Source organism: Oenanthe melanoleuca, chromosome 2, assembly GCF_029582105.1.
Source record: "Oenanthe melanoleuca isolate GR-GAL-2019-014 chromosome 2, OMel1.0, whole genome shotgun sequence".
NCBI lineage: Eukaryota > Metazoa > Chordata > Aves > Passeriformes > Muscicapidae > Oenanthe > Oenanthe melanoleuca.
The window spans coordinates 133748421-133764319 of NC_079335.1; the positions used below are offsets into that span (position 1 = coordinate 133748421).

The window sequence follows — 15899 nt, forward strand, 5'->3', positions numbered from 1 at the left end:
ATACAAGTCCTTTTCTGTTTATATTATCAAGATACCCTGACTCCCTTGTTTAAAGGGTTTATGTTTGCCACCTCTCCTGGGGCATTCAAAACTGTCCAAAGTATGTCCAAAGAACGTCACAAATGACATTCTGAAATGTGCAAGGATTTAGACTCACTATAGAATTTTATTTTCCTTAGCATCATAACTATGTGTATGGAACTCCATTAGCAGGGTTAACCTTTGCTCATACACGGTCTCTTTTCTAGACTATGCAGATATTAAATACATTGGCAAGTCTCCATAAGGAAATAGGTGTCTTCTTTGTTGAGTTTGACCTTGTTCAATTGCACCATCCAGTGCATTTGCTAAAAAAAAAAAAAAACAAAACAACAAACCAACAAAAAACAACAAAACAAATAAACAAACAAAAACCCTGTGATAAAAAAGGCATGAAAGCTGAAGATGATTATAGAAAGAAAAAAGAGAGGAAGGGCTGAAGAATAAATTAGGCTATAGGAGAGGCCAGACCAAGGAGAGGGTGGAATTGGCAGCATCTTGAAAGTGGGAGGTTAAGGAGGCTGAGTAACACATCCTGAACATGCAGCAGCTCTCACGCTAGGATACTCAGGGTATCCTCTTTCAGGAACTTGCTTGTGCTATTAGTTTTTCCAAACCCACAATTAATTTTAATGAAACCCTTTTCTATTTTTAGACCAACTTCAAAGAGGGAAGGAGGAGGAGTCCCTCTCTCCACATCAATGAATTTAGGCACTTAGGATTCCAGAGGAAATTTGCCATGGAGAGATGGAGGAAACACAAGTTTGTACTCCATGGCATGCATAAGTAGGATATAAATTGAAATGCTCTATTTAAAAAGCAATCTACTCTCTGTCTTAATGATCATCCTAGAATACAAAACCAAAATAATTAGGTCATAACAATTACTTACAGACCCTGACTTACTGGGAGACTGCCAAGAGTATCTACAACACTGTACTGAAGACCTACTAACACTCTAAGTACCCTAACATACACTACAGATGTAGCCACAAGTTTTATATAATTGACTGCTTTTGAAAACCAAAGAAAATTACATTTTCTTCAGTACATGCCTGGGGTACATTGCTGCAGACCAAAGAGTGTTTGCTGGGTGCTCTGCAGCTTTCTGCCCCTGCCACCTCACTTCTGATCCCACATGCTGCCCTCACTGCAGTAACTCTGGCTTCACAGCCCTGGCCCAGGACCAGACAAACAGAACCACAAAATCAGTCAGGTTGGAAAAGAACTGAGATCGTCAAGTCCACCTTGTAACCAAAAACTACCATGTCAACTAGACCACAGCACTGAGTGCCATGTCCAGTATTTACTTAAACACCTCCAGGGACGGTGACTCCACCATCTCCCTGGGCTAATTCCCCCTTCTGTGAAGAAATTCTTCCTAATGTCCAATCTAAAACTACCCTGGCCCATCTTAAGACTATGTCATCTTGTCGTGTCACTGGTTGCCTGAGAGAAGAGGCTGACCCCACCTGGCTACAACCTCCTTTTCTTCAAGCTAGACACCCCAGCTCCCTCACCCACTCCAGTACCTCAAGGTCCTTCCTGAACTGATGGGCCCAGAACAGGACACCTCTCTCAAGTGCCAAGTACACTTCCCTAGTCCCACTGGGCAACATCACTGATACAGGCCAAAAGTATAACTTCCCTTTTTTAAGTAGTCAGCCCCAAACCTACATTAGACCCCCATCACCTTGGCCATTTGACCCTTGAGGTTCACCCCCACTCCCACCCTCACCCTCCTGCCGCTGGCTGGCAGGGCTCACACAGGGGCTGGCAGCCAGCCCTGCCTGGGCTGCTGGGCGCTATCCCGCACAGGGAGGCAGCTGCTCACACACACACCTCGGGCCTGACCTCAAAATTCACAGAATCACAGGATATGCTGAGCTGAAAGGGACCCACAAGGATCACTGGAGTCCAACTCCTGGCCCTCTGCACAGGACAAGTCCAAGAACCACACCATGAGCCTGAGAGCATTGTCCAAAATCTTTTTGAACTCTCAGGCTTAGTGCAGTGATCTGCCCTGGAGCGCCCAGCTACACTCTGGGTGAAGAATCTTTTCCTAATATTCAGCCTAAACCTGCCATGACACAACTTCAGGCCATTCCCTCGGGTTCTGTCTCTGGTCGCACAGAGATCAGTGCCTGTCCCTCCTCTCCTCTTGAGGAAGCTGTGAGGTCTCCCCTCCGTCTCCTCCAGGCTGAACAGTCCAACTGATCTCAACTGCTCCTTTTAAGTCTTCCCCTCAAGAAGCTTCACTGTCTTCACTGCACTCCTTTGGATGCCCACTAAAAGCTTTATATCCTTACATTGTGGTGCCCAAAACTGCACAGAGGCCTCAAGGCGCAGTTTTGGTGCAAACTGCACAAGGCCCCAGCGCAGAGCGGGACAATCCCCTCCCTTGCTCGGCTGGCGATGCTGAGCCCGCTGCCCCCCAGGACACGGCTGTCCCTCCTGGCTGCCAGGGCACCCTGCTGCCCGCGGTCGGTTCCGTGTGCCCGGCGCAGGCAGCTGCCCGCACCCCGGGCTGCCCGGTGAGCTTGGCTCCCGAGCGCCCCGCGCATCTCCAGCGCGTCCCACCGCACACGGCGCGGGCTGAGCCTCGCGGGCCGCCGTGGATCGCGGCGCCTGCGCAGAGGGGCGCGGCGCTGCCGGCCATGGCGCTCCGCGCGGGGGGCCCGGCGCTGCTTCTGCTGCGGGGCCGCCTGCGCCTCCCCGGGCCCGGCGCCCGCGGGCACGCCCGGCTCGGCCGCTCCGGCGCCGCCGCGCAGCCCGCTGCCGAGGAGCCGGGGGAAGGTAGGGACGGGTCGGTGGGCCGCGCTGCATGCGCTGCGGGCCTGGGTGCCGCACAGCCGGGTCTGCCGGGGGCGCGGGGAGGGCAGCGGCCGCCTGTCCCGCTCGGCCCCAGCGGAGCCGCCGGGGCAGTGCCTCCGTGCTGGGCGTGAGGAGCCCGCAGGGCCCGGCACAGAGCTCGGCTGTGCCCTCGGGCTGCAGGCCAGCCGGCCAGAGTCCGCTGTCAGTGCCCGGGACTGGGTGTGTTAAACGCAGATAGCAGCTAGAGCTGAATCGAGTGACGGGGCTTATCCCGAGAGATCCCCTCAGAAAGGCGTGGGAATCGCGTGACTGACACCGTGTCTTTAGTACAAGCCGAGAACTAGTGCGGGGTGTCTGTTGCTGCTGTGCATCAGTGCCGTGCTCAGACTGTGCAAGGGCAGCAGAGCCAGAAGTCGAGAGATCACGTCATCTCTGCAGTGGCTAAGCGTGTACAGGTAGTAAATCAGGCAAAAATCACAGATTTAATGCAGAGACCTCCTGGTTGTGTCACCCATCCACGGGACTTGTCTTTTCTGCATCTTGGTCACTTCATCCTCTGTTTCTATGGAAACTGTGATACTTATCATCTTCATAAAACGCTTCCTTAGTTTTCTGATGAAAAATGCCATATAAAACTAGGCTGTTGAAAGAGCTGCTGTGGTTATTATTTACAAGCTTCTATGAGAGCTCAGTAAACTTATAAAATGGATGATTTTTAAAAAAGAAATACTATCAAGTAATACTAACAGCTGTCATGTAATGATACTTAAAGGTTTTTTTGAGGCCACAATATCCCATGGGTTCTTCAAAACCAAAATAAAGAGCTCTCTACTGAATATCCCTTTGGCAGATGGTAGCTGCTGGGAAGTGCACAGGCTCTGCTGGTGTGATGTGGTCAGTGGATTAGTTTGAAAGCTATGCAGGGAAGTGATCATGATTTCAGATTTGGGAGATGGCCCCTTTGCCTGTATGCAAAGTGGAAAGAAGTTCCATGTTTCTGGATATTCAGCATGTCTTGATTCCATGTGAATTCTGGAGGCTGTCAGCAGCAGTACACATTGCCAGTAGTGATGAGAAGATGAGAAGTGTCTGGTCTGTGGGTTTATTGTACTGGGGTAGATGAAAGTGTATTGTTAAGTGAAAATTTTGAGTAGGAGTTTACTGTAAAGGAAGGCGCTGAGTTGTAAAAATAGCAAGTGTTGAATTGTTCTGAAGTGCTGGTTTTGTGGTAGTGAAGAGAGACTTTCATTTCAGTGAAGGTTGCCAAAGGTCTAGAGCTGCCTTGCAGCCTAGCTGGCATTTCCAAACTCTCATGTGTGTGCTGAGTTGAACAGCAAATTAAAGAACAAAGATTCCTTGTATTATGAAGCTTCCTGTGCATCAAGGGAAGTCAGTGTTGTGTTCTTCCTACCTTTCCTACTTCTTGTTTTTAGAAATGTCTGCATTTGTGAGAGAAATACACTTACATTTCTGTCTTTTTTTCATTCATTCTACATTGCCCTTCATTCAGTCTTCATTCTTTTCACTTTTGCTGTCATGATCTTCAAGAGCCAGGACAAACCTTAGTTCAGTTTTTCAGTTCAGAGGAGATTAAGTGTACTACAGCCAGCCATACAACTTTTTTAATGCTTATTTCTTCTCACAGATGCAGAAGTCGGTACCAGAAAAAAGACATTTGCTGAAGTCCAAACAGAACGACTGGATCAAGCTGAACGGACTGTTTTAATAAAGTGCCCATCAAAAATCAATGAAAAAAAATTATTGCAGTACTTATCCAGTCATGGGAATGTTAAGAGTCATTTCTTTTTTGAAAATCGTGTAAGTAATTTTTGATGCAAACTAAAATCTAGATTAATATGTAAAGAAATACCAGAAAGAAAATTTGGTTAAGGCCTCATACATAAATTAAGCAAATTATGTACACTTAGTGTCTTAAGTCAGTTTTTATCTGTGCTAATGTTCACAACTTGCTGAGCAGTTGATTTTTATTTGTAAGTCAGCTAAGCAACACCTCTAAGGAATAGCCAGCAACCTGTTCTGCACTAAATCTTTTGAAACTTTCACATAGCACCATTCATTGTTCTAACAATAGAGAGAGCTCTTTTTTATGTGTTTCGAGTATTTCAGTTGTGAAGATTAGTATAATTCAGAACTTTTATGTTCAGTGCTTGCTGCCAAGAATAGCACATCTTAAATACTTTTAATCTCTTGTGAAAAGGCATCTAAAATGTTTTGAGATATGAAAACCAAGCATTTGGCTTCAGGGCTAAAAGGCTTCATGCTTCATATTAATTTCTCTCAGCAGCCCCAGGAACATTTGAGTAATATCAGTACATGAGTTCAAGTATTGTATGCATTTATCTCACCCTGTATTTCCATTCTTAATGTTTTAGGGCATCAATGCTTTAATAGAGTTTTCAGAAAAGGGCAGTATAGCCTCGCTGCAGGATGCTGTTGGGATCCCAAGTGCTTCAGAGCATCATGTTGTCCCATTTAAATCAAGACTTTTTACCTTCACACTGAAAAACCCAGGGAGTCAACGCACTGAAGAGACACCACTTCACCTCTCTCCTCAGTGTCACATTCCAGTGAAAGACCTTATTGAAAAGCTTTGTCTTGCAGACAGTGTAAGTAGAGGTTTCTAATTCTCACTTAATTAAAAATGTGACATGTTCGTTTCAGATTTGCAACTTAAAACAGTTATTTATTTTTCTTAAAAAAGGTAACACATTAGCATTTTATGTGAATGGTTCTCCTACATTGAAATAAATAAATGAAATTATTCATTTTAATTATGAGAATAATTTCTCTATGTGAAAGAAATAATTTTGAAATTTTAATAACCTAATTGCATTGATATTAAATAGATGAATATATATGTTAATAGAAGATGGGTCATTGTATTTTTACAGTGTTTATTTTCTGAACTAGATAAGCAGCCAGATGTACATTCTACTGAATGAGTATCAGCTTACAGAAGAAAACATCAAGCTGCGATTCCTGGCCTGTTCCTTGGTTCGGGATTTTACATATGCATATTTCCCAGACAGCACAGTAAAGCCTTTTGGCTCTTCAGTCAACACGTTTGGCAAGCTGGGATCTGATGTGGACATGTTTTTGGATTTCCGTGATGCAGGGAAGCATGCTACAAAAACGGTAAGATTATGCTGTGCATCTTCAGTTTGTTGGATTTCTTCAACAGAGCAGCTCATTTGCTGTTTCACACACATGAATCAGTTTATTTTTATTTAGGTTTTGAATGGGTTCATACCATAGAGTGTGAACAAATTTATTTGAATGTTTGGATCTGAAGGCTTCAAAAACTGAATGTGATGTGGATGAGATCTTCTTTGCAATACGAAGAAAATAATTTGGTGTTTACATAAATTTTGCGCTATTAGGGTGAATTTCAATATAAGGAAAACTCTCATCCTCCAAAATTGTTTCAGCAGAGTCAGACCTTCCCTTTCTACTGTCATGCTTGCTTCTGTGCTTCAGCCTTGCTCTGTTAGAGCATGTTTGTTTTAATGCATTGACTTTGTTTTTTAGGGTCCTCCATGTCCTAAAGCAAAGTAAGTTTGTGCATGTGTGCACATCTGCATTTTGGGAGGATTGTCAGGTTCTTTTCCTTACTTTGAAGAGATGACTTTATGCTCCAGGGAAGTTACTGGATTATGTACTGGGGTGTATATATATTTATAGGCACATATTGAGTGTATGGAGGTGTGAAAGCTCAGGATATGGGATAGTCATGGTGAATACTTACAGGTCATGGATTCTGAATGAATAATCAAGGAAGTGATTCTCATGGTGTGGAAACTTACCTTTTTATTTGTATGATGACAGATAGTTTGGGAAAAACTAGCTCTGTTTTCCTTAAAAGACAATGGGCTTAAGCTTTTCTACATTGAAAATTCTCTCAGCTTTTTTATTTGTATATTGACATGTAAGTTACTTTTAAAGAAATAATCCTTCAAATGTATATAGTTTTTAGTAATACTGCAGTGGTAAATCACAATGAAAGCAAATATGTCAGCTGAAGAGAAGAATCATCATTTGTATGTGAAGTGTTAAAATCTTTATGCATAAACAGTGAAATTGCCTCTTGGATTTTGAAGGAATAAGTTTAAAATATAAAATGTATAAATTTTCAAAGCACATTTGGTAACTAGCTGTTTTCTTTAATATGTGTCCTTTGTGGAGATGGAAGTTCTGTTGTGGAATGTAAAGTATTTGATGATGAGTGGATTTACTAGCAGCTGTGATTACCTGTGAATGGCTGAGAGGCTTACTACTCTGGGGAGACAAAGGGGAGGTAGCTTTAGTTACAAGGTGATTTAGCAGCAGGGGAAAAGCTGTGTTCTGATTTCTTCACTTCCATAGCCTTTCAGGAGGTGCCAGCAATGAGGAGGATCAGGCATTTCAGCACATATTTACATGAAATAACTGGTTTTGAGCCTTATGGCAAAGCGATTACTAATTGTAATTTAAGAAAAGAGACAGAAGTGGGAACATTCTTTACCAAGAGGGAGTTTAGACCACAGATAAGGCATTTTTAATCCCTGGGCAGTTTGGGAGATTTGTGAATGACTTAAAACAGGGCTCTGTGATATTTTAGAGTAGCAGTTTTTGTTAAAATGTTTGTGCTTCTTGCTTAGGTTACTGTATCAGTTTACCGAAAAGTAACAGTTTAGTTTTAATAATGGTAGTAGTTAACAGTATTATTTGCTGTTCCCATCTTCATGACAAGAATAGAGGAAGAACCGCAGGGTTGGGGCAAGTGTATCAGTGCTTCATACCCCCTAGCTAGCACCACAGCTGTATATGAAGGTTCTTTTACTTGCTAAGAATATCTACTGTATCATTATAAAACAGTCTTCATCAGTTTATGACAGCGAGGTGCTGTCTGGAAAGGCCCATTGTGGTTTTTGTCACAAATATAAATATCAACACCAGCCCACCTACAGGTCAGCTGAGTTCCCATCTTTATCTTTCCTGTTAACTGCCTCGATGTTGATAGTTACAGGCTCCTTGCACTTAGAGCCAGCCCCACTGTAGCATGCAGGGACACAGCCAGATGGGATCAGGGACCTGGCATGTTCCACTGCACGTGGTGCTGACTGGAGAGCCGCTGGCAGGAGGGAGCAGGAGCACCTCGGTGAATGCCAGGGAGACTCAGAAATTCAGCCCCTGAGTGACCTCATGGGAAAGGTTGCAAGGTCCATAACTTCTGAATTGTTTCACCTGTCTGTGAGGTCACTCATTTGCAGACAAAAAAAGTAACATGCTCTGTATCTCAGTTATCTCAGATCTCAGTTACATCACTAATTTTATTTGTATAGTATGCATTCACCCATGACATGTTCCAAGGCAGAGGATAAGTCAGTGTCAAGCATTGGATTAACAAACAAAATTAGCTGATGTCTTAAAAACACAAGACTACAAAGAAAACAGAGAATTCACAGGTATTTTATTGAGGTTAAAACTATAAATATAGCAAATCAAAATACGAAGACCTATAGAGAAGTTAATTTCTCATGTTAGAATATATCTTCACAATATTTTTGTCTTTCAGGGAAACTATATATATATGACATGAAGTGATTATTTTAAGTCTTACAGAATTGTATCTTAATTTTGAAGGATTAAATAAAATTACTTAATGCTAAATTTTTTAAATGAAAAAGACATTTTTCCTTACACTGCTACTTGATTTACTAATAATGCATTGTTCTTTGAGGATTTGATATGAAATTACTGATAATTTGAAATTATTGGTACTTTGGTTGTGTTGCTCCTCTGTAATTGTATGCTCCTCTTTGCAATCAGAGCATTTATGCTGTCCTGGTAATTCCAGAGTTACATTTTTTAGGCAGTAATGAAATATAGTACTGTTATACTTCTGTTTGAAGATGTAGCTTTATAGTAAGTTGATCACTATTACCCTGGAAAAACTGAATCACCAGAAAAGAATATAAAAGAGAGAGCAATATGTTTTTATCTATTTTAAGTTTGGTAGATTGCTTTGAATAATTCTTGTCTTTCTAATTGTACAAACCCCTTTGCAAATTGTGGTGGTCTTTCAGAAGTATTTTTAAATGTCTCTTTTGTTTGAGAGCTAACAGCTTGCTTTTAAAATTCTGTGTTAGAAAAAGGGTCCCTTTGAAATGGAGTATCAGATGAAAAGATTACCATCGGAAAGATTAGCGACTCAGAGGATTCTTGGTGTGATTGGAGACTGCCTTGATAATTTTGGTCCCGGGTGTGTGAATGTACAGAAGATCCTCAATGCCCGCTGCCCTCTGGTGAAATTTTCCCATCAGCCGACAGGATTCCAGTGTGATCTGTCAGTGAGCAACAGGTGAGACCCGGTGTTAAAAAGTTTGCAGAGTATTCTGATGTACTTAAAGTGTTCTGAAAACCTGTAATATTAACTGGTTTAGTCTCCTCTTTTTTTGTATTTTTAACAAATGTGAATGTTGGCTCTGAAAGTAAAAGGGATGGTTTTTGACTTCTAGAGATTGGAATTTGATATCCTTAAGTTATCTTTCTCCAGCACAGGAAATTCTTTCTAGCTGAGGCTGAGGACCCAAAAACCAGTCTATGGGATAAGGTTGGTTTATAAAACTGGAAAAAGGCAGTCAGCGTTCAATACTTACCTCAGGGTATGCACAGCCTTTCTTGATTGCTTTTCAGATTATGCGGCTCCAGAGCGTTAACTTTTAGGGTTTGGGGTAAAATTTGGCTTGTAGCTGTTGTAGTGTCCTTTCCCTTCCCGGGGCGCGCTGTTGGCAGTGGGACCGCGGGGCTCCCGCGCGGGGTGCGCCGCTCGCAGCTGCGCGCTAGGGGGCGCCCGCGGCGCGGGAATGGCACAAACTGCCCGGCAGTCCCGCTGAACCTTCCCACTGGCGAGGAGGAATAGGAGCGATTTCCTCAGGATCCGGTGACACGACCCGAAGGAACGGCCCGAGGTTGTGTCTGCGGAGATCGAGGCTGGGTATTAGGAAAGGTTTTTCAGAGGGTGGTTGAGCCCTGTAACAGGCTCTCCAGGGAAGTGGTCACAGCACCAAACCTGACAGAGTTCAAGAAGCTTTTTGACACTGATCTCAGCACATGGTGTGATTCTTGGGGTGCCCTGTGCAGGGTCAGGAGTTGGACTTTGGTGATTCTTGTGGGTCCCTTCCAACTCGGGATATTTTGTGATTCTGTGATGTGAGTTTTAGTGCAGTTTTGTGATTTGTCTGCATCAGATACAATCAAATCACATACCTTCAGTTTTTACCCAAACTTCTGTTTCAAAATATACAGCTAAGGCAATATTGAACAAGTTTCTTACAATAAAATTACTTCTCTATATGCAGCCACAGTGAAAGTCAAGCATGTAGTTCTGTACAAGCTTCCTTGTAACTCACTGCTGATAGTTTGGCTGTTTGGGACTGCATGTCTTGTCTTGTTATCATTTTTATTTGAAACAATATAAAAAGCACCTCACGGCTGAAATTTAGGAAGCCCAGGTGTTACAACATTTTGACCTAGTAAATATCCCCAAAAGGCTCTGCTGAATTTTTAGAACAACTTTTAGCACTTCTGCTAAAACTGAGCCAAAACAAGTTTTGTTCTTATACTGTACTTCCATTTTTTTCTACTTTTTCTTGCCCTCTCATTTGTACAATACATGAATGGTTGTATGACAGTGTGATGAAGGAGATCAAAAACTGATCCATCTGAAATCCTTTATCCTTCTAGATTAGTTATTTTTTTCAACTCGACTAAGCAGTAATCATTTGAAAATTGCCAAACTGACTTGTTTTGTGGATTTTATTGTGTCTCTGCACTTAGATTATTTTACAGTGCAGCATTTTATTACTTTTTAGATAAAAGCAGTAAATGGAGTTCAGGTTGTATTTTATTATATGTTAGAATAGAGATATTATCTAATGTACCTCAAAGGCAATTGTGGCTAAATTAGGTTTTTTCACCTCAGTTCTGCCTAGTTTGACTCCACAGTACATGATGTTGGTTTTTTTATTTTGGGGGTTTTTTCCTCCCACTGTGATGTGGAACGAAGAAACAGGAAACAGTGCAATGCACATTATTTACCCAGAACTGTATCATTCTTTCTATGGAAAACTACCAGGTATTTAATCCTGGACAATTCCTGGCGTTCCAACCCAAACCACTCTGCTATTCTTTGGTTCACTCTTATTTTTTAAAATGTGTAAAAGTTTTTTTTTTTCTTTTAATGGAGGCCCCCTTCTCTTATAATGCACAATGAAGACTGCATCTGATACTTCATGATTCTGTCCTCATTTACACGTCTCCATTTCTTGTTCAGCATTGCCATAAGAAGTTCTGAACTGCTGTACATCTATGGCTGCCTCGATTCCCGTGTGCGAGCGTTAGTGTTCACTGTACGATGCTGGGCCCGTGTCCATGGGCTTACAAACAGTGCTCCTGGTACCTGGATTACAAACTTCTCCCTGACCATGATGGTCATGTTCTTCCTGCAGAGGAGATCACCTCCTATCATTCCAACCCTAGACCAACTTAAAGAACTGGCAGGTAAGCACAGCTGTTTCTGTGGTTATTGCAGTTTATTGTTTATTGCACATCTGTTTTATCTAAAGTGATAAATAAACCCAAGCAATTTCTTTATGCTCTCAAATCCTCATCAATATTATGTGTATCTTAAGTTTGAGGGAACACACAAGTTTTACATGCATTTTTTAGTGAAAATAATGCATCTTTAAAGGCAAAATAAATTCCTTTTCAATACAGAGTGGTTAGACTTATTCTGTCCCTTAGACAATTAAATGTAATTTACTTGTTCAGTGCTCCTATGCTAAAATTTGTTTTAATTTTGTTTTTTAGAAGACTTGTAGAGTCTTGAACATTCCTGGAGTTAAGGATTTTGTGCAAACTGATATGATGTGTATCATTTTATAGCTACCAAATGCTTAAAAGAAAGGCTGTGTTTTGTTCTCCAAATTTGTAATATCCTTAGGACCATTCAGGTTTCTGCAAATAATTCTTGTATCTCCACAAACAAGCTGTCCTGGCAGTTTCTTACACAGCATTCAGGGTGTGTTGTCTTCAGTGAATTGTATGAAAGCATAGAGAATGACCCCCCGAGTTCTTGATTCCTTACTCATGTCTTCTGCTTATTGACATGATTCCTTGGAAGCTTTGAGTGTTTACTGTGGAGAAAAAGGTCTGTGTTCAGTTGCTTTACAATAATTTTAAACATTTCCATCATAATTCTGTAGAAATGTTTATGCATAAAACATGTGTTCTGATATTTACAAGAGTGTTCCTAATTCTCAGAAGTTTTTCAGAAAAAGACAGTGAGCACTCTGAATATGATTTTTTTACAATCCTCACATAGGTAGTAAGCTCAGAGAGTTGTGCTGCTAAGTGTGCAATACAGCCCTCTGTGCAGAAATACCCTGTTTGTTACTTATAAGAAGTATTTTCAGAGATATGAAGATGTCTTTTGTCTTAGTCCTGTAGGATTTTAAAAATGTGCCATTTGCTTATGATGCTTTTACTTTGCCCATCTATAACTTTTTTTTCTTTTAAATCTTTTACCACTTAAGTTGAATCTTAACCTGAAAGTTCACTTGTGAATTCCTAATTTGATTTGTGTAATATGGTAGCATTGATTTCAGTTTATCTGAATTTTATTAAACACAATGGCATTTTACTGTTTATTACTTCAAAATATGCCCACAATTTTTCTTTCAGATGAAAAAGACAAGCATATAATTGGAGGATATGATTGCTCATTTGTTAGTGATTTAAGGAAGATTAAACCTACAAAAAATACAGAAACACTTGGTAGGTAGATCTTCATCAATTTTCTCTTTTTTATGAGCATATTGAAAACAAACTTTTCCTTAATGTTGCTGATGGCTCTTGTTTTTTTTCCCTTAGATGTATTGTTGGGTGAATTTTTTGAATATTTTGGAAACTTTGATTTCAGAAAGAATTCCATAAATCTTCGAAAGGTAAATGAATTTTAATTGCTCATCATTATCAGTTGAATCTCTCTGTCTTCCATTTGACAAACTACATATGTTAAGCAACAATTTCTGTAATCTTTAATTATATATAAAAAATATATTTTTATGGAAACTGAGCCCTTTCTGTGAAGGGGGAGTGTTTTCCTCCTGGAGCCCAGTAACTTACAATACCATTAAGAACATTTACAGTATCATTACTTGGATATGCTGGAAAGCATAAAGTGATGCAAAGCTAGTGTGGTTTTACTGAAAAGCCCTGTAATAAAAGTGGCAGTTTTAAAAAGTCAAAGCTATTTTGCTTCCGTGGGAGGAAACCTTTTAAAATGTCATGATGTCTGTCATAGCAAAAGTCTGTGACAAACCCTGTGAGCTGACAAGGTTTGTATTTAGAGTTGGGAGTCCAGACCCAACCAGTGCCTGCATTAAAGCTCACAGCTGAGTTCTGGGTATGCTTTTGGCACTGCAGTTTTGTACTGCAGTTTGTATCAGCCTACATAACTGTGCTGCAGCTCAGTAAGCATGCCATAGCATGATAATTCTGTGCTAGCACTGCAGTTTGCTTTGTATGTTTAAGTCATCCTGTTGATCTGGGTGTGCATGCAGGTATAATACAAGTACATGAAAATGTAACTTCCATAACTCACACCTGTTCCTGCTGGGCTGCTGAATGGGGTTTCAGTGCCACGTTCCTGTCTCCCATTTGGGCATTGTGGATCACTGGCTAAAGAGCTCTTTTTGCAGATTGATCCTAGAAACTGATTTATTTAGGTGGAGAACTTCTGTTTGCTATTAAACCTGAAAAAGGCAAGCAAAAACACATTTGGAGCCTGAGCTAGTCAGGGAAGGTATCTGTGCTGCTGCTGTTTTTTTGACAGTGCTCTTGGCCCTGGGGCAAGAGTGTGTAGCCTTTACCTGGACACTTCCTGGACCAGCAGGAGCTGGTGGATTCCTGCTAGAGCTTGCAGCAGAAAGGCTTGAAGAAGTTCTGCTGTACAGAACCAGTCAGCTAAGAAACACTAATAAGCACTGAGATGGAAGTGCATTTAAATAACATAGTACACAGTTGTCAGCTATTTGTGTTGTACTATACCAGGTGCCTAACAGTGGACCATGACCTGAATAGCTCTGTGCTTAAAAGACAGACCAAACTGGAGGAATTTCAGCCAGCCAAGCAATCTTGTTCAGTTACACCAGCACTGTGAGCTCTCTGAACAGTGTGGGAGGAAAGGTTTGAACAGTTTAAGTGCATGCAGTGTTTTATCAAACTGGGCTATGGAGGTTAATGTGACACACTGATGCTGCCCATATGCTAGTGGAGATTAGGAGTAGGAGGTTGCAGTAGGTGAGGTCTGAGGTTTGTTGGACAGCAAGTGGGAGAATGGCCAAAAAGATAGGTTAAGCTGTAGTTATGTGTTCTTTACCTTGAAGGAAATCTAAGCTGAATGCAGCAAAGAAAACCACTGAGCGTATTCAGAGAACAGGAATCACACAGTCAGATTGACAGGAAAATTAACTTGATTAATAATGACTGGGTGTTTTGTAAAATATTCTCTAATAGGTCAAAACACTTTTCATTCTAATGTAATAACTCAAATGATTTGTTACTTGTTCAGCCTATAATGTACATATGCAACTTTGACTTTTGCTTTATGCTGTCTGCAGGGAAAGGAAGTAAATAAGCCTGAGTCGTCTCCTCTTTATATCTGGAATCCCTTTGAACAAGACCTTAATATCAGCAAGAATGTTAATCAGCCACAGCTGGAGAAATTTGTAGCTATGGCCAGAGAAAGTGCCTGGATTTTACAGAAGGAAGATAAAGCTCAGCAAATTATGGATAAAGAACCTTGGGGACTGGCAGCTCTACTGATACCATTTGGAAAAAGTAATTCCAGCAAGATGAAGAATAGGATGAAGGGAATAGGAAGTGAAACAATCAGAAGCCTCTTGGACTCTTTAAAGTTAAATAATGCAAACAGTCAACAAAAAGCAGTGGGAAAATGACTTTAAGCACAGAAACACAGTAGCTAATATTCTGTTTTAGGAATTGAACATGACACACAGTCCAAAGAACATTGCTTTTAATATTTCTAATATGGGGAATGGAGAATCGAGCAATCTCTGTTTTTCATCGTGATGATTTTTGTACAGGTCTGCTTTCTTTCTGTACATTTTTCTCCTTCTTACTCCTCACCTTGCCATCTGTTTTATGTATGAAGAGTATTCAAATATAAGTTTTACAGATGCATTTTGGAAGTAGCCTTCAGATGGGCACTCTTCTGTAAAAAAGGCTGACAGGAGCAGTATGGGAAAAAGCCTTTGGGAATTCTCTTGGCTAGCATACAAATGATATGCTAATTAAAAGCTCAAGAAACAATCACCTTTCCACCTTTCCAGAAACCACAGTCTGAAAGATGATAAATACTTTGGAACCATTGTTTCCAATCCAGTCGTGGTTTGGAAGCCAGTAAAACTGAAGTGCATGTATCTATTTTTGCAATTGTTTTCCATTCATGCAGATAGTGCCAAGACAAAATAAAGAGAATGGAAGTAGATAGTCAGGTGTGCAGTTTCATAAAGCATTGCACCATCACAGCTCTCCAAGGACAGTGCCACTCTTTTGTGTTGGAAAAGTGGGTTTGCTCTTTTGTTTTCCACCTGATGTAAAATGTTTTGAGTTAACTTTCCCTTGTTCTCTCTACCCAGGACTGTCTCCACCCACAGTTTTTTCCTGTTTTGCCTTCAGCTTCACTTTAAACCTGTATTTCAGGTTCAGGCAAGAGTTCTTGAGTGCCCTTCTTGCTTCATCACTCTCCCCAAAGCTGCTGCCTACTAGGTGACATCAAAGCATTCCTGCAGAGGCATCTGTCTTATGCAGAGATCCAGAGAATCCTGTATTATTCTGGAGTCCTGTTCCCAGTCTTGCCTTGGTTTTCAGATAATTCAGCAGAACAGTGACTGTCCTACTTCCAGATCAGTTGGGCCAGCAGAGTCAATGCCTTTTACTGACTTAAAACATTGAATGCT

The 15899-nt window shown here is 41.2% G+C and overlaps 1 protein-coding gene across 1 annotated transcript; it reads left to right on the plus strand.

Annotated features, from left to right (window-relative positions):
* The first annotated feature begins 2676 nt into the window (after positions 1–2676).
* On the plus strand, positions 2677–15427 carry MTPAP (mitochondrial poly(A) polymerase). The gene is made up of 9 exons (XM_056484560.1): positions 2677–2835; positions 4499–4671; positions 5247–5480; positions 5785–6009; positions 9003–9214; positions 11189–11415; positions 12598–12690; positions 12787–12860; positions 14538–15427. The coding sequence occupies exons 1-9, from the start codon at positions 2697–2699 to the stop codon at positions 14874–14876; spliced, it is 1716 nt and encodes a 571-aa protein (XP_056340535.1). The 5' UTR covers positions 2677–2696; the 3' UTR covers positions 14877–15427.
* The last annotated feature ends 472 nt before the right edge of the window (positions 15428–15899 follow it).

What these genes read in the sequence shown, in the direction of transcription:
- MTPAP (XM_056484560.1), top strand. Translation starts at nt 2,697, where the DNA reads ATGGCGCTCCGCGCGGGGGGCCCGGCGCTGCTTCTGCTGCGGGGCCGC. An exon ending in CCAACTTAAAGAACTGGCAG is followed by an intron (nt 11,416 to 12,597) that starts GTAAGCACAGCT and finishes TTTTTCTTTCAG; the next exon opens with ATGAAAAAGACAAGCATATA. An exon ending in ATTCCATAAATCTTCGAAAG is followed by an intron (nt 12,861 to 14,537) that starts GTAAATGAATTT and finishes TGCTGTCTGCAG; the next exon opens with GGAAAGGAAGTAAATAAGCC.